Source organism: Mobula birostris, chromosome 10, assembly GCF_030028105.1.
Source record: "Mobula birostris isolate sMobBir1 chromosome 10, sMobBir1.hap1, whole genome shotgun sequence".
Taxonomy (NCBI): Eukaryota; Metazoa; Chordata; class Chondrichthyes; order Myliobatiformes; family Myliobatidae; genus Mobula; species Mobula birostris.
This window is the reverse complement of record NC_092379.1, coordinates 64,086,726-64,105,636: the sequence shown is the minus strand read 5'-3', so window position 1 is coordinate 64,105,636 and position 18,911 is coordinate 64,086,726. Positions and strand designations below refer to the sequence as shown.

Genomic DNA, 18,911 nt, shown 5'->3' with positions numbered 1-18,911 from the left:
TCCGATGACTATCATAACATGGCCCTTTTGGTATGCCTTTTCTATTTCCCCTTGTAAGCTTTGGTCCACATCCCAGCTGTTGGGAAGCCTGTATATACAGTAACTGCTGTCAGGGTCCTTTTACCCTTATGGTTTCTTAACTCAACCCACAAGGATTGAGCATCTTCTGACCCTGTGTCACATCTTTCCACTGATTTGATGCCATTCTTTACCTGCAGAGTCATGCCACCCCCTCTGCCGACCTACCTATCCCTTCAATACATCGTATAACCTTGGACATTCAGTTTCCAACTAAAACCATCCTTCAGCCATGATATTATATATATTCATCAAGAGCAAGAGGGTAGGGCCACCCAAAGATAAAGAGGGGAGTACTTGCTTGGATGTGGAGAATGTGATTGAGTTACTTAATGAGTACTTTGCTTCGGTATTTACCAGGGAAAAGGATTTGGAGGACCAGAAGGTCAGTGCTGAGTACTTAAATATGTTAGGGTGATTAGAGGTCAAGGAGGAGAAAGTGTCGGGTCCCTTAATGAGTATTAAGGTGGATAAGTCCCCAGAGCCAGATAGGATTTAAGCCGGTTTATTGAAGGAGGCAAGAGACGAGATTGCTGGGCCCTTGACCAGCCTCTTCGTGTCCTCTCTAGACACAGGCGATGTCCCGGAGGACTGGCAAGTGGCTAATGTTGTACCCTATTTAAGGAGGCAACAAGGAAAATTCCTGAAAACTATAGACCAGTGAGTTTCATGTCAGTTGTCGGGAAATTGCTGGAAAGAAGTTCTCAGTGATAGAAAATATGAGCATTTGGAAACCCATGGTCTAATCAGAGAGCCAGCATGGCTTTGTGCGGGGCAGGTTGTGTCTTACCAATTTGATTGAGTTTTTTGACAAGGTTATGAGAGAGACTGATGAAGGTAGAGCAGTGGATTGTTGTCTACATGGACTTTAGTAAGGTGTTTGACAAAGTCCCTCATGGGGGGCTAATCCAGAAAATTAGGATACATGGGGTTCACAGTGAATTGACTGTTTGGATTCAGGATAGTGGCTTAAAAGGACTTATTTGAGCTGGAGGTCTGTCATTAGTGGTGTTCTGCAGTGATCTGTGCTGGGATCTTTTCTGTTTGTGATGTTCATAAATGATGAAAGTGTAGATGGGTGGGTTAGTAAGTTAACAGATAATACCAATATTGGTGGAATTGTGAACAGTGTAGAAGACTGGCAAAGAATGTAGCAGGATATAGATCAGTTGTAGATATGGGCAGAGAAATGGCAGATAGAATTTAACCTAGAGAAATGTGAGATGTTCTACCTTGATAGGGTAGGGCAAATGCAAGGAGACAGGACCCTTAACAGTGTTTCTGAGCAGAGAGATCTTGGAGTCCAAGTTCATAGTTCCTTGAAAGTGGCTAGACAAGTCAATAGGGTGGTAAAGGAACTTTATGGAATGCTTGTTTTTATTAGTTGTGGCATTAAGATCAAAAGTCTGGAGGTTATGTTGCAACTTTCTAGAACTCTGGTTAGGCCACATCTGGTGTATTGCATACAGTTCTGGTCACTCCACTGCAGGAAGGATTTTGAGCTTTTGGAGAGGGTGCAGAAGAGGTTTACCAAGATGTTGCTTGGTTTAGAAGGCATGTGCCATCATGAGAGGCTGAGTAGACTTTGGTTGTTTTCTCTGGAGTGCCGGAGGCCGAGGGGAGATCTGATAGAGGTTTATAAGATTATGCGAGGCAGAGATAGAGTAGACAGTGAGTATCTGTTTCCCAGGGTAGATGTGTCTAATACCAGACAGTATTCATTGAAGGTGAGGGGGGGTCAGTTCAAAGGGGATACGAGAGGTAAGATTTTACTCTGATAGTGATGGAATGCCTGGAATGCCTTGCCTGTATGGTGGTAGAGGCAAATACTTCAGAGGCTTTTAAGAGACATTTAAATAGGCACATGAATATGAGAAAGATGAAGGGATATGCACATTGTGATGTCACAACCACAGATTCGGCAGTGCAGCAGATACGGCAATTGCGCTCGTGAATGTGCACGTGTCAGCTAATTATTATTTCATTGTGATAGTATTTAACTCCATTCATTCTGTCGTAGTATTTGTTGAGACTTGGACACAGCAGCGCTTCAATGCCTGTTTTGCATTCTGCCTTGGCTGAGAAACTGGGCTGTCGAGTCAACTGACTCTGAAGACTGGCGGTATTCGTTTTATTCTTAGTTGTTCTTTTCAGCCGGTGTAGGCTTTATTTTCCATTTGAGAATTATAGTTAACAGCCCTGTTTAGCCTAGCACTTATTGTTTTCTTTTCCCTTTAGCACTGTTCGCATTAAAGTATGTGAACTATCGACCTGCTTCAGTGTCTCTCTCTCCGCACTTGGGCCATATCTGCACCAGGCGTCATGTGAAGGTAGGAGGAATTAGTTTTTGGAGGTGTTTTGATTTACTTTTTATTCTGTATTCAGAATCACAAGTGAACAACTGGCTATGTTTGCAATTGATGGTAAGTTGGGAGAGGATGACCATTAAGGATTGGCGAAACAACGAAGGAAATACAGAAGTATTAGAATAAAGCAAGGATGTGGAACTGGGACAAATGAAACCAGTGCATTTAGATGCAGTGGGCTAACCATTGGGACATAATCAAAAGAGAATCAGGGATTCACAGTGAAGTGAGCACATACCATGTTGGATTTTGTACATCAGCAACCAACAAAAGTACACAGAATGATAAGGTATGTTGTTAAATTAAGAGAGAACTCATCTGAATGTATTAAACTGAAACTGTACCATGTAACACAAGTAGGGCATTTAGTTCTGGCCACAAAGGTCTGAAGAAAGTATCCAAGGCTTAGCAAAGATGAAACAGATTGCCTTCCAGCTCTGACATGTAAGAAACTTTGTAAGTTCCAAGTCTCTGGTCATGTGCCCAGGAAATTGCATATCAGTGCACACTCAGCTGTTTGGAATCCACCAGGCATATTATGTCTCAAAGAAGTAGGTCAATATGCATGAGAGCCATTTCATTCCAGTTTAGGGAGTAGACAAAATGCTGAGATTGAAGTGTTTATTGTGGATTAAGTTTAAGTGAACGGATAATATCCGGTGAATCATTTTCAATCATGACTTAAAATGCAAGTTTTTAGAACAAGGGAGGCTATGTCGTGTGTCAATGCAAGTTATATACCATGTATGTTATAGAGTTAAGCAATAATGAATCCTTTGCCTAGATCACTCAAGAGATCCATTTAGTGTTTAATATTCCATTGAAGAGCAAATATATTTTCAAAATTCTTTGTCTCAACTAATTTCATAAGATAAGCCAAACCAAATATTCATAATTTTGAACTAAGAAGGGCAAAAAAAAGTGGAAATTTCAAGCATCCTCTTTTTTATGTAAGTTTTACCTGCTGTTAAACAACACTCCAGGGTGTTGATGAGAGAGCTTCAGGGGAAGGGTTAAAAATCACACATCTTTACGCCTCATCTTTATGGCAGTGGAGAGGAAGGCGAGCACGTATCCTGTCTTGGCAAGACAACACACATAATTATAACGCTTTAATCAAGTTCACAATGTAAATTAGGAAGCCTGATTTTGATGTAACAACCGTGGGCTAGTTTTTCCACAAAATATAGATGAGAACAGGACAGTTCTAGAAAATAGCTAGTTTTTATACAGCAGTCCAACCAGCTGGGAGAAGCAGGATGATTTACATAACTACTCAAGAACTCTTCTGCCGATTATGCCTCTCTGCACAGCTAGTCAAGCAAACAACTTATATTACTGTGAAAAGTCTTAGGTGCATGTATATGGCTCGGGTGCCTGAGACATTTCCACAGTACTGTAGTAATTTTACATATTGCACTGTACTGCTGCCGCAAAAAGAAACAAATTTCATGACATATGTGAGTGATGATTAACCTGATTCTGATAAGGGTCTCCATTGTGGACTGAGAGTGGATAGGGGCCAGGGAGAAGGGAATCATGGCTGGGAAAAGGTAAAGGAGCAGGAAGCAGCAGTGAGATATTCGATAATGATCAATAAACCAATTGTTTGGAATCAAATGACCTTGCCTGATGTTTCAGGGCTGGGTGTGTCTGCACCTGCGCCACTCCCTCCCACCCCTGGCACTCCTTCTCTGCCAGCTGTCCCACATCCCTCCCATGGGGATCCACCCTCACCATTCCCAACATCCTTTGCTCCCACCAGATTTCTGTTCCACGTTGACAAAAGCAGTGCTGTGCAAAAGTTTTAGGCAACCTAGCCAAAGTGACTTGCACAGTACTGCATATAATCATTTATTTCACATGCCAGTCCACAAATTGTACAATTAAATGCAGTTTCATTACCACAAGAAGTTCTGCAGATGCTGTAAGTTCAAAGCAACAGATACAAACTGCTGGAGAAACTCAGCAGGTCAGGCAGCACCTATGGAGAGGAATAAATAGTTGACCCTTTGGGCCGAGACTTTTCTTCAGGACTGAAAAGGAAGGGGGAAGATATCAGAATAAAAAGGTGGGTAGAGAAGAAGGAGGATAGCTAGAAGGTGATAGGTGAAGCAGCATACACAAAATACTGGAGCAACTCAGCAGGTCAGGCAGCATCTATGGAAAAAGCACATTCGATGTAGGGTCTTGGCTCTCAACGTTGACTGTACTCTTTTCCATAGATGCTGCCTGGCCTGCTGAGTTCATTCAGCATTTTGTGTGTGTTGCTCGGACTTCCAACATCTGCAGATTTTCTCTTGTAGGTGATAGGTGAAGCCAGGTAGGTGGGAAAGGTAAAGGGCTGGAGAAGAGGGAATCTGATAGGATAGGAGAGTGACGATAGGAGAAAGGGAAGGAAGAGGGGGACAAGGGAGAAGTGATAGGTAGGTAAGAAGAGGTAAAAAGCCAGAATTGGTAATAAAAGAAGAGGGAAGGGGGAAGAGTCATTTTTTTAACCAGAATGAGAAATCAATGTTCATGCCATCAAGTTGGAGGCTACTCACATGGAATTTGAGGTGTTGCTCCACCACCCTGAGTGTGGCTTCATCTTTACAGTAGAAGAGGCCGTGGATAGACATATCAGAATGGGAATGGGGAGGCTACTCACATGGAATATGAGGTGTTGCTCCACCACCCTGAGAGAGGCCACATTGTGGCACAAGAGGAGGCCATGGACCAATTTGTCAGAATTGGAATGGGAATTAGATTTTAAATGTTTGGCCACTGGGAACTTCCACTTTTGGTGAATGGAGTGGAGTTGCTTGACAAAGTGGTCCCTAAATCTACGACAGGTCTCACCAATGTAGAGGACCCCACACCGGGAGCACTGGATACAATAGACGACCCCAACAGATTCGCAGGTGAAGTGTTGCCACATCTGGAAGGACTGTTTTGGGCTGTGGGTGGAGGTGGGGGAGGAGATGAATGGCCATGTATAGCACGTTGCCACTAGCAGGGGTAAGTGCCGGAAGGGAGATTACTGGGGAGGGATGAATGTGCCAGGAGGAGTTTCATTAACCTGAACAGTGGAAATCTCAAAGCTACTAGATTACTGCATCCAGTAAAATTACCATTAAGTTTTTTTTACAATTTAGATGTAGCTATAGAATAATAATACATCATGACAAAGCCTTGTCCTAGCATGGAAAAATGGTACTATGTTAAAATGTTGTATTTGAAACTCCACTCAACCCCAGCACTCTATGACAATTTAAAAAATGACAATTTAAAATCCTAATAGTAATTTAATGTTAAATAACATATTCTCACTTAATACATCATGTCCAAAGTTAAATAATTAAAAGAGATAGCATTATGTTTCCATGCCAAGACTAGATATGGAAATTATCAGCAATTCTGTTTCTTTGTCTACTCTGTATTAAATGGTTCGATTAGATTTAGAGAAGAAAATATTATCCACAGAGAAGATATCCTATGTAGTTTTTTTCCTGATTTTCCTAGGATATATCATTCAAACTAAATATTACAGAGGTAATTGCAGCAAGTTATTTGGATTGTTCAATAAATATTTGATCATGATTACTCAAAGCAAAACAAATCTAATTGTGTCTATCTGTAACAACGTGGACTTGCCAAATTAAAGGCTGGTAAAAGTTCAAGATAATGATCCAGCTGTGGTGCAGTAATAGCAGTTAAACCAATACAGAGTGGGAACTGAATGTAGATCCATTGAGCCTACATACTGTCATTGGATACGGTTCATGGATAAATGGAACTGTGGCTATTTGGTCCAGACTATGTCAGTGATTACGTTCCATATAAGCATCATCTAATGCTACAGCACTTCATTCAGTCTGCATACAGTAAGACCTTCCATTTATTGTGTACTTTATTCTTTTGCTTAAGCCCTCTCCAGGTAAGACATTTCTCCTCAATTCCTTGTAAGTTTATATTGTACCAATGTAAATTATTTTGTATCAATAATCCCTGGTTTTAGAAAGATTGGAATACTTTGACTATTTGAAACACAGGTCCATTGAATCTTGCTGTGTAATTGAATTTATTTTGAATAGTTTAGTTCTATCATGATTATGATTGGCTGTCACACAAGGCAGACAGAAATGAATACAATTTCTTTAGAGGAATAGGATTAAGATAGTCAAAAAGAAGACTGTATCACAGCGAGTTTAATTTAATGAAATCAGAAGTTTTACAACTCAATTTTACAACTTTTTAAAAGGACTAACTTTAAATCATGAAGAATAACTGTTCCTTTCAATGATGCACAAACACCTGTTAATAGTTAACCATAGCATTGCAAAAGTAAAATTTTTGTTTTTATTGTTGTACAACTCATACATTGTGTAACATATCATGAGGTATGCACACAGTGGAAAACGTACAATGAAGACCTACAGTTGCCAGAAAACCTACTTATAGTCACAACAAAGTAAAAGAAGTGAGTTAAATGCTTTCAGTAACTGATACATGTTGTCCATTGATTTCAAATCAAAAACATATTGAATTACCTTCTCAATTTTTTCATGGATAAAAAGACTCGATGAGGTCTTCAAACACTTATAAGGAATTCTGTTAACATTAAGTGATGCAAATGATTATTATCACAGTTTCATAATACTCCTTCTCCTCAGCCTACAGTTAATGGTGCAAGTAAAGTGCAAGCAGGAAACACAATTAAATGGCAACACAATAATGTGTTCAGGTAAGTCTTACTATTGTGTCTTTTTTAAAGGTACAATGTGATCTAACAAGTCTTCTGTCTACTTGCATATAATTAGAATAATTACCCTAGGACCCGGAACTAACTTCTGCCAGTTTACCATTACTAACGGTACAAAATTCAGACACTATATTTCACTTTGGATGTATCAGTGGTTCATCCATCAAACTCTGGGTCCAAGTATATAAGTTTTGAGTCAATTTCTTAACAAGCAACTGTATAAAAATTGTGAGCAGGGAGTCATATATAAATATTAATACTTGTATATTTTTAGTCATTTTCATATACAGCTTTTAGCTATAGTTTTAATAAAAGCAGGTTGTTTTCAAAGGGACATCAAAAATTACTCTTATTCATTCAGTGTTACACTAGCAAAACTTTACATACTTTACATACATTCAGCAATTTGTATGTTCAATGCTTACATAAAAACAAATGGTCATCTAAAACTGTGAGTAGATTAAGACATTCCCCTCTGGTTCATCAGAGATTGTTATCAACCACTATTCCCCAGTGTTATTCATTAGGTGGGCTGAGTTCTGTTGTCAGTATAAAACTTTGGAACATGTAGGTGCCGTTGACTAAAAGCTTCATTTTATTTTAGTACAACATATGCATATGTGCATACTAATAATTTTTATGAGTACTATTCTCCACCCTTTCAAATGCAAGGTTGAAAGCACACAGTGTTGGCAAAAAAAACAGAGAAAACTTGGAAGAAACAGAATACAGACGTTACATCATGCACATATTAGGCATCCTGTGACACTATTGTATTATCTGATCTATGTACAAGAATACTGCTGAATACATTATGTACAAATATACAATGTGGATGCTAAACATTTGATAGCTTGGTGAGATGCTGCTGTCTGCTGGGCTGTGTGCTCCTGTTAAAAATCGATTCACACGTGAGTTTCAATGAATGAGTGTGTATGGGTCAAGAGTGGTGCTGGCGATACCAGTTCTGACGCACCATTTTGTGGCTTCATTACAGAACTGTATCCACAAATGTCCAAGAAAAACTCATGATTCAGCCGCTTCCACTCCCTAAATCTTTTGGATGACAGATAGGGATCTTCGAGAATCTGGTTGATTACCGCCAGGTCTCCTTCTTTTGCCTGGGTAAATAAATAGATTCAAGTGAGAAAAGCAAAAGTTCTCAACTTCTTAGAAGACTTGGCTCAATGAACAATAACTCTGAACTTTATTCTTTAATACCTCATGTATAGTTTCCAGTTCGATTGTTTTCCTGCTTCTGTGTATCATTTATTTGCAAATAAATTTGATTTGTATTTTGATTAAGAAAATTTATCTGATAATAGTAGCGACATTTTTTTATGTTTTTACAGGATATGTTTCACCATAAGACAGTAACTGTTCCTCCAGAGCATGAAGTTTCAGAACTTAAGAACAGTTTTCCTTTTGTACTTGTTCTTGGGATAACCTTGGAAAAGCAGCAATAAAAATCCTATTCACTCTGGAGGATATTAAAATCCAATGTTGTAATGAAGGACTGAAGCATGTGCAGAGAGGACTGGAAGATTTCCTTCCCTGACTGGCAATAAAGAACCAGAAGGCATTATAACAATCTCATAGTCTCATTGCGACCTTCACAAGATAGCTTAATCAGTACCAGATTTATAGACACCATTTTCATAAGGGGGAGCATGATCTTAAGCTGCAAACTCACATGCCTTAGATTGTTTGTCCACAGCAATGTCTACCATTGTTTCGTTGAAGATCTGATCTGTCCTGGAGAAGGATCATATTTGCTGTATTCACAATGTTCACAAGATGAAGCATTAGAAAGGAACTGAAACTATAGCATTTATGTAATGGTGGATCTGGTGGAGTGGTATTGGTGGTTGTTATCCACGAGGAAACTCAAGCCTAGCAAAATACTCAATAGCACACATTTACCCCTGAGATCTCAATAGGAATAGGGACCAAGTCTAAGGTCAGTAAGTCCTTTGTGTTGTTGACATCTGCACATGAAGTGTTAAATTTGTTCACTTTTAATTGGGCACTGATGATCAGAAAGCTTCAGGTATTGATCAATTTAAGTTGATACTTATTGATTACTATCAATATGTAGCTTGTTTATGTTCAGGATTGAAAATTGGCTATATTTGCTTAACTATATCAGAAATATACTGTATATTTTGACGCCTTCTCAGTGTCTAATGGAAATAACAACAAGTTTTAATTTGAAAAGATTTGCATCAGTCAGGAGAAATTACTAGTCTATCCAGAAAAGATTCTTCATTGGTTTCAGTTACTGATATGTTGGAGATTTAAATGTTCAAAAAAATGGCATGGTGAGATTGTCCATGCAGCACATTTCAGAGAACATCAAGGTCTATTAGATTCAAAGTGTTGGCACGTGGCCAAGAGGTTAAAGTGTCGGTCCAGTGATCTGAAGGTCGCTAGTTCGAGCCTCAGCTGAGGCAGTGTGTTGTGACCTTGAGCAAGGCACTTAACCACACATTGCTCTGCGACGACACCGATGCCAAGCTGTGTCAGCCCTAGTGCCCCTCCCTTGGACAAAATCTCAAAGGTAATATAGCTAGGTCTGGTTCAGAACCTACAATCTAAATGTCCAGGTTGCTTCAGGAGAACTTTTCAACACACCTTTTACATTACCGTGGTAGCGTCGTGATTTGTGTGATATTATTACAGCTCAGGGTATTGTGGAGTTCAGAGTTCAATTCTGGCAAGGTTCAGTAAGGTGTCTCTGTACGTTCTCGCCATGGAATGTGTGGGTTTTCCTCAGGTGTTCTGGTTCCCCCCTCCCCCCACGGTCCAAAGACGTATCGAGTAGGTTAATTGGTCATTGTAAATTGTCACGTGATTAGGTTAGGGTTAATTGTGGTTGCTGGGGCAGCTTTGCTTGAGGGGCTGGAAGGGCATACTTCATATTATATCACTAAATAAATAAATAAGTCACAAGCCCAACCTTCCTTCCAAGGTTGCTGTAAGGGAAGGAAAGTAAGAAAAAAATCCTGCCCTTTCCAAAGAAAAATATTTGAAGTTGACATTTTCTACAATCCCACTTCAGTCAGAAGAGGTAAGCTTCACATTCATATATATTAAATGAAGTTTAATATAATGCCTAAATGCATTTTTTGCTAGATCTCTGATTCAGTCTGTTTCATTAATGCTTGAAATGATACCGTAAAACATGGCATAGTTGACATTTCTATCAAGAAACAAGCATAAATTTTGGTTTGGAAATGTGTGATATTATGTATAAAGTATTTGCGGATTTAAGCTTTTTTACACCTAGGATTATTTAATGATGAATTCTCACTCCTTGGCAGCCTTAGGCTAACCACATGAAATTTAAACATTGGCAAAAGGATTGTCTATTGTCTTCTTGAGATTTGCATTAATAAAGTGATAAAAATCAAAATACTTTCCTTTTGTTTTATTCGATTGAAAAGTGACATTCCCCTTGGTCAAATACAATAATGACCATTTCTGGGTTGTTTCCTATTAGTCTAGAAATTCAATTGGGCCTTTGTATTTTCAATGTGACTTCCAAAACTCTGCTGATACCAATCATCTGAACCTCTGATCTCCTAATGATCTTGAACCTCTAACTCTCTGAATCTCTCAAGATGCTTACCTCTACCTCATTGATTCCTCTACATCCTGGCCTCCTGATCTCCTGAATCTTCATGATCCTAACTTACCAACCACTGGTGTTCCTGTCACCTTCTGTCTCTGAACCACAATGGCCATATCACCATTGCTCTGATTTCATGATGTTCTTCACCTTTTGATTTCCCTGATCTTACAATTCTCCTATCCTTTGAAACGTTAATGGTCCCACCTATCTCAGCACCAAGAAGACCTTTCCATCTTCTGAGGATCTTCTGATGATCTAGTTCTCCAAGAGACCTCCATGGACCTTCCAATCCAGTAACATCCTTCCTCCACTATACCCCAAGACCTTTGACAGAGGCATGCGTCTCCACACATTCTCAGCTTCTCAACTGATCTTCATATCTGACCATTGACTCCCATCATTGTGGAATATTCTCCTCAATTCTCAGCCAGCTGGATCTGCATCCTAATCCCAACTCCTGAATCCAGCCTTCATCCTTACGGAGAATTTCTATCCTAGACTTGATCATGTTGCTGAAACTGCTGTGTTTGGCATCTTACATATCTGGCATTTTTTTCCCTCTTTTTGTTTATTGGAACAAAAAGCAGTACAGCACAGGAACAGACCCTTTAGCCCAAAGTGACGTCATAAACACGATGCCAATTGAGATATCTCTTTTACCTGTGCACGGGTTGCACAGTAGCGTAGTGGCACAGGAGACCCGGGTTCGTTTCCCACTGCTGTCTGTAACGAGTTTGTATGTTCTCCCCACGACTGTGTGGTTTTTCTCTGGGTGCTCTGGTTTCCTCCCAAAACGACGTACCGGTTGGTAGGTTAATTGATCATTGTAATTAGGCGAGGGTTAAATCAGGGGCTGTTGGGCAGCATTGCTCGAAGGGCCAGAAGGGCCTGTTCCAACCTGTATCTTATGATCCATATTTATCCTTTTATTGCATTTTCATGTGTCTAACAGCCCTTTAAATGTCACTGTTGCATCTACTCCTACCACTCCCCCACCAGAGCCTGCAGCAAGCCCCTACAGCTCCCTTTGTAAAACTCTCATAATCTTCCCCCTCTCACAGTAAATGTATATTCTCTTAAATGTGCTTGTTCCTTCCTCTATCTACATCTGCAAATAATTTACCTGGTGCTCACCTTCCTCAACCAAAACTATGTTAGCCTCTTCTTCTTAGCCTGCACCCTCTCACAAAATCCCCGTGGCCCTCTAACTTCTCTGCAACTTAAGCCCTGCCTCTTTTCTAACCTTTCCCACTGTAATGAACATATCTTCTATAGATTTTACCTGACCTTTAGAGAGTTCAAACTTCTCTGTTCATACTTTCAATGATTTCCAGTTTAAGATGACGCTGGTGAAGCTCAGAGACTACTTGTCGGCAGCAAACAAAACAAGGAAAACTACTAATTACTCTATTAATCACACTTTATCTGGTAAACGATCACTGCAATCAATAGCTTGTAACTTCCCTTTCAGAGTTGAGCTTTTGAACCGTTTGTATAACCTGGCATTATTGTGGTGTGGACTGAAGTCTCAAAGGTTCAGGATGGCTATGCATGGTGTATACAGGCCAAATTGAGGTGGTGGGGTGGAGGCTGGACAACGGGGAATGAACAACGTTTGGTCATTTCTGGAGCGGATCTGGAGGCGATTCGATGCAGCAGAACAGAGGCGAGGCAGAGCCCAGGCCCAAGAGCAAGGGAAGTCCTGAGGTTTGATTGATTTAAGTACGAGGCCAAATTGGAAAGTTGGGTACAGGCTGAACTGAGTTGGCAAGGCCTAGGCCCAAGAGTGTATAGAAGTGCAGGGCGGGGTCCAAGAGTGAGAAATGGCCTAAGGTTTGGACGATTTAAGCAGTGGGCCAGTTTGAAAAGGTCAGGGTGTCGTGGCCGGAGGCAAGGGATAGAAGGCTCAGCTCACTGCTCAGCAGGGTTTATTTGTCTCTGCGCTGAGCTGAGGCTGTGGCCCACAATTGATGGGCTCCTGAATTGGCAGGCTGCTGGCATTGTGTCTGTGGACTCACTTTCGTGAACTTCAGTTCTGAATGCTATTTGCTTACTTTTATTATTTGCACTATTATTTTTTTCTGTGCATTGGATGTTTGATGGTTTTCATTTTCTAAAATGGATCCCATTTGGTTTCTTTGTTTGGTGGCTGCCTGTAGCTGGCTGGTGCTATACAGGCATCCACACCGGATGTCCTTCAGTACCTCTGATCCCTCTGATATCCCATCATACAGATGTGATTGTTTCTTTAAACAACCATGTCATCACATCCTTTTTTTAAAAAGGATATTTTATTGGCATTTAATTCCCACAATTATGATGCACCTTACTTTTTACCTTCACTGGCTTAAACACCCAAATCAACTGCTTAATCAATCCTTAAACAACATTCCCACAGCATCCAATCTCCGGGCGAGCACTTCACAAATGCAGCTCTCTCACCAGACTCTCACATCCTTTTTTGTTGACATATCTTGTCTTAAAACCCTGTAACCAGCAGGTTCAGCCGCTTTAAGCCATGTTTCCATGAATGCTATGATATTACACTGCTATGTGTTCAACAGTCTCCTTTACTGCTGACATTTCTTCACTATAATCTTCGTATTTTGGTGTAAATCACCGAACACAGCCATACTCCTTTTCTTGTTTGTTATCTAATATTTAACTCTCCTTCTAGTGTTCTACCTTTCATTTTCAGTTCTGTTTGTCTTCCTTACAGAATCTTTGTTCAGCTTCTCTTCCCTGCCAGGCTAATTTAAATCCTCCCCAGTGGTTTAGCAAACCTGCCAGATATTGGTCTGGTCACAAAGAGGTACAATCTATCTAGACCGTGCAGGTTCTCCCTCCCTCAGGATTAGTTCCAGTGATGCAGAACCAGTGCTTTCTCCTGTCTGACTTTTCATGTGCCCTTCCACAGCATATTATTGCTTCTGAGTTCACTGGTGCACAGGACTGGGAGTAATCCACACATTATCATCTTTGAGGTCTTGCTTCTTATTCCTTCCTAAATTCTCAAAATTACCAGTAACGCCCCACATGCCTTTCCCTACTTACAATTGCAACCATGGCCATCCTTCTTCACCGACCCCTTGATAATGGGCACCAAGAAGGCATCATAGCAACCACAGAAACATCTGTCTGCCCCTCTGACCGTTAAACTCCTCGAATTGTTGCTCCCATACCTTCCCCCTCAGTCCATGTGCAGAGGAGCCCCTGTGATGCGACAAAATTGAAGTCTGGCTGCACTGCCAGTGGAGTACTTTTCCACGTCACTATTTAGAAATGAATGCTAGTTAGCTAGCAAGAGGGCCTCAGGGATTTCTTGTACTAGCTGCCTGTTTTTAGTTTGTCTGTCAGTTTATCACCAGTCCACCTCTGCCTGCCCTCTCTTCAGCAGCTGGATGATATACCCTGGAATGCACTACCCATAAAAGACCCAGCCTCTCAGTTGGACCTTAGTGACGTCAGCTGCTGCTCCAGCTTCAAATTCCAGAGATCAGTCCCTCCTACTGAAGATACTTCAGGGACTCCTGGTTATCCTGTGATACATGTTATGGGAACTTTTATGCCAATTTGTAAGGCTTTGCTAACATTTCTTCAGAACTATGTAATCTAAACGGCACAATATTCCCCCAGTTCTGTGGGGAAACGTGATTGTGCACTTCTATAGATGGGAAAGGGATACAAAGCGATTCACAGGTTAGACCTCTGATTGAGCTGAACTGATCACTTCACACAATGCACCAAGTTAAGGAAGATATTAAGTATCTTATGATTTCATTTCTCAGATCATGCTACTGATTGTCCAAAACTTTAACAATTAAAGAATGAAATCTTTCAGAAAATGTCACAAAAACAGTTCTAAAAATTTATAAAACTCAATATTTCTTCCATGATAATGTAATGGAAATATTTCTATGTTTCTAAACAAAAATCTGCTGGATAAATAAAGTATCTTATTTTTTATCTAACATTGCTTGCCTTCATGAGTTTTAACGGTTATGATTTGAACAGACACCAGGTGCCTCTGTTGAGCAATGCATTCTGCGCCAGGACTGACACACAGGAGAGCTAGCTATGTGTCTCCTGCTGATACAAGGAGCATCATGATTGAATTAAGTGCAAGTAACCTGAAGAAGGGTTCACGGTGGCTGAAATCCAAGGCATAAATTTCCAAACTTTCACTGAGCTGACTTGCAAAATACTGGAGGCAAGACTAGCTGAAGAGGTGTGAAGTTGCAAAAAGATTCAAAGTTATGGTTCAACACCAATCCTTCAATTTGCTGTGTTGTGGAGTTCTAAGCTGATATTCTGTTGTCATACTGACCATGGGACTCAGTTGGTAAGTGCAATGATCATGGCTAAAGGTTGCTGTGATGGATATAACTGTGAGGGAAATTATTGGGCTAGCAAAAATTAATGGGCCAAAGACTTGAGTTCAAAACCCTCGCATCAGATACAGAATTTAAATTCAGTTAATCAACTAATCTGGAGTTTTAAAAAGCAGCTCATATCAGTAATGATGACTATTAATTTTCAGATTCTTTTGAAAACTCACTACTGCCTTGCAGGAAGGAAAATAGATTTGCCCTTATTCAGCCTGACACATAAGAAGTAGAATCTGGAGAGGGCCTTTTCCCTTCTCTTGCTTCTGCTATTCAATAGGATCAAGGTTAAACTTTTTACCTCATACAGCTTCCTGCACTAACACCACATTCTCTTAATATCTCAAAACCTATTGACTCCTGTCAAAATGAACTCTACTCACCTCTTAGGCAGTGATTCTATTCTACTTTCTCTTTCTTTATGAGTACTTTCGCTTCCTCTGCTGAATTCTGAAGGCCATTCAATTGGGTTTAGAAAAGATTCAAATTTGAACATCCACAAGGTGAGGTTAGACATTAACAGCAGCAGAACTGTATTCCAGTTGGCCTGATAGAACATTGGTTCAGTGAGGACAGCAAAGGGGGAGAACACCAGATGTACCCGAAAATGAAATCCAAACCTTATGAAGTTGCCACAAAAGGCTTTATATGTGCTATACTGCAAATACGGCCAGCAGTGTACAAAGCGATCGCTGCAGCCGAGGAATCAGATTAAGATGCCAGATCCAGTCATGAAAGCTGGTGGATCATTTATGGGTCATAGGGAGGGCGACACTCCAAGGAAAGCCCTGTCCTCAACGTTGTCTGCGCGAATGTGAATATTACAGATGCATAGAGTGCAAGCAACTACCTCATGCAGGTAGAGACCCTACCAGAGTGATGGCTACTCAGCTGTGGCCCCAGCAACACACACGGCCAATACCATTCTGGACAATGCAAACAGCTTCATTTGTACCCAGTGAAGTACCCAAGACATTTATTCCATCAACCTGTAGTGCATGGTAGCTCCAGTGTATTCTAGGGCAGCACACACAAAACGCTGGCAGAGCTCAGTAGGTCAGTCAGCGTCTATGGAAATGAACCGACAGTCAATGTTTCCAGCCAAGTCCTTTCTTCAGGACTGGAAAGAATTAAAGAAGATGCCAGTAAAATGGTTGGGGGGAGGGGAATGAAGACTAGCTAGAAGGAGATAATGAAGACAGACGGGTGTAAAAGGTAAAGGGCTGGAGAAGAAGGAATCTGAAAGGAGAGGAGAGTGGATCATAGGAGAAAGGGACAAAGGAGGGGTGGGGAGGGGGAGGTAAAGATGAGTTTAGTGGTAGGATCCCACTGAAGATGGCAGAAGTTGCAGAATATGATGTGTGGTAGATGCGAATGCTCATGGGGTGCTAGGAACTCTATCCCTGTTAAGGTGGTAGGGAGATGGGTTGAGTACAGAAATGGAGGAGATATGGATGAGGGCAGCATCAATGGTGGAGGAAGGGAAAGCCTGTTCTTTGAAGAAGAAGGACATCTCTGATGTCCTGAAAAGGAAAGCCTCATCTTGGGAAAAGATGTGGCGATGACAAAGGAACTGAAAAAAGGGAATTGTATCTTTACAGGAGACAGGCTGGGAAGAGGTATGGTTTAGGTGGTTGTGGGAATCAGTAGGTCTATAAAATATGTTGACAGAGGTCTCCGAAGATGGAGACAGAGAGATCGAGAAAAGGGAGAATGTGTCAGAGATGGACCAAGTGAATTTAAGGGCAGGGTGGAAATTGGTGGTAAAATTATGAAATTGATGAGCTCATCATGGTTGCGTGAAGCAGCACCAATGCAGTCATCAATATATCGCAGGAAGAGTTGGAGAGCATTGCCAGTGTATTCTATCTATAAAATGCATGCGGTGTTTGCCCTGGAGGGCACCTGCTAAGCCGGCAGTATGTACTACCAAGGAGCAGGCGGTGGGGGGAACACTACTGGTAATCTCAGTTCCCTCACAAGCAACAAACACTGCCTCAAGCAGGCAAACAGAAAACCCCATCCACAGGGAAAATTGCTTTACTTGTCAATTACATTGCAGGAATGACAGAAGCCAAGTAACCATCAATGTGTTTGACCTCCTTGATAAAACAAGTTCTTTTGGATTTACTGCTGGGGATTGGTGATGGAGGGATTAGGTATCTGTGGGATAACCAAAAGATGGATTCAAAATGGCTCATGTTGGAAACTACAAATGCAAGGGCACAAAAGACCTCAGGGATATACGGTAAGCAAATTTATTTCCATTGTTATGTAGTTTTATCGACTTTATTATTCACAATACATGCACCAATCACTTTATTTTATGTTTCAATGACATAATCGATAATCTGTACCTCACTTACATATTCTAATTTTGAAAAAAAAAGCAGTCAGTTTTGAATATATCAATTGTCTTCTGGCATCCAATACCATTTGCTGGGGTATGGGGGAAGATTGGGGAAATTGATTTAGATTATGATGTGCTGTGTAAAAATAATCCTTCTGGATTTTGCTGTATAATGACATGGCTTTAATTTTATTATTGTATCCTCTTAGTTTTGATTTTTTATGATAGCATCTCTGTATTAGCCGCACCAAGTCCATACAATATTCTATTATGACAATCAGATCAAACCTTAATTGTCTAACTCAAGGAATATGACTTGAAGCATTCTGTGCTCACATTTTCCAAACTTAACATTTTTAAAGGCCTACTTTCATGTTGAATTTGTACTGCACCTTCATGCTAAGAATGAATGCATTTTCTAAACATTCTCCAACAAGGTATTGCCCATGTTTGCATAGCAAACTGATATAGAAAGTGCTCTCATAGTGGGAATTGCATTCGTCAGGTATTCTGAAAAAAAGATTGCCTCTCACCTTGATCGTACTCTTCAGCGCCCTAATATGGTGTAGCTTCTCATTGACAACTGGATCATTACATCTTTTTATAAACGACCTTCGGAATTCTTGTTTGGTCGAGGGGCGTTGCTCTCCAATTGCAGATAAGCTCGCCTGCTCCAAGGATCTGTACAGCTCCTGCAACCCATCTGTAGATCTTCTGGCTTCCGCTGTACTTTCTACATAGGAGTGATGTAGATTTTGACATCTTAGGATGCACACAAATGAAATTGCAACCAACACAAAACCTGAATTTTTTTTGGATGTTTACTAAGGAAAGTGTCCTAGGTATGTTTATTTTCCTTTTGACAGTTTGGACCTATAGAAGACAGATCCTCAACTGAAAAGTTCTCTCCAATGAATCTCCAATCATTTCAGATCATACTTAGTGTGACAAAGGATTCACAGTATAATTGAAATGAGTTAGCCATCATTTGAACAGTTCATAGAAAACACAATTCATTATTCATCAATTTGTAATAAAATTAAGCTCTTTAAAACTGAAATGCATATTTATATTTTATTAGTACAATAATATGAAACATTTAAAAATCTAGTTTGCTAACTTGCTGAATAAATGTGTTGTTTAAACAAGATCTAAGGGGCTAAGCTCAATATTGAAACTAGTTACAAAAAGCAGACTGAATTTACATCTGTCAACTGATTTCTGTTTGCAAAGAGACACAGTGAAAGACATCTATTAAAACTGAATAATCTTGTGACAGCATGGGAAATCATCCAGTGACCAGTACAAGTCAGCATGATGGCTATTATACTACTCAGGAGCTTCAATTTACAAA

The 18,911-nt window shown here is 40.3% G+C and overlaps 1 protein-coding gene across 1 annotated transcript in view; it reads right to left on the bottom strand.

Moving 5' to 3' along the window:
• Positions 1–6,679: 6,679 nt before the first annotated feature.
• The window catches only part of LOC140204068 (connector enhancer of kinase suppressor of ras 2), an 807,212-nt gene continuing 794,980 nt past the window's right edge, over positions 6,680–18,911 (bottom strand). The window contains 2 exon segments of the mRNA XM_072270362.1: positions 6,680–8,309; positions 18,091–18,290. Of these exon segments, the coding sequence (XP_072126463.1) occupies positions 8,094–8,309; positions 18,091–18,290 (416 nt within the window). The 3' untranslated portion in view covers positions 6,680–8,093.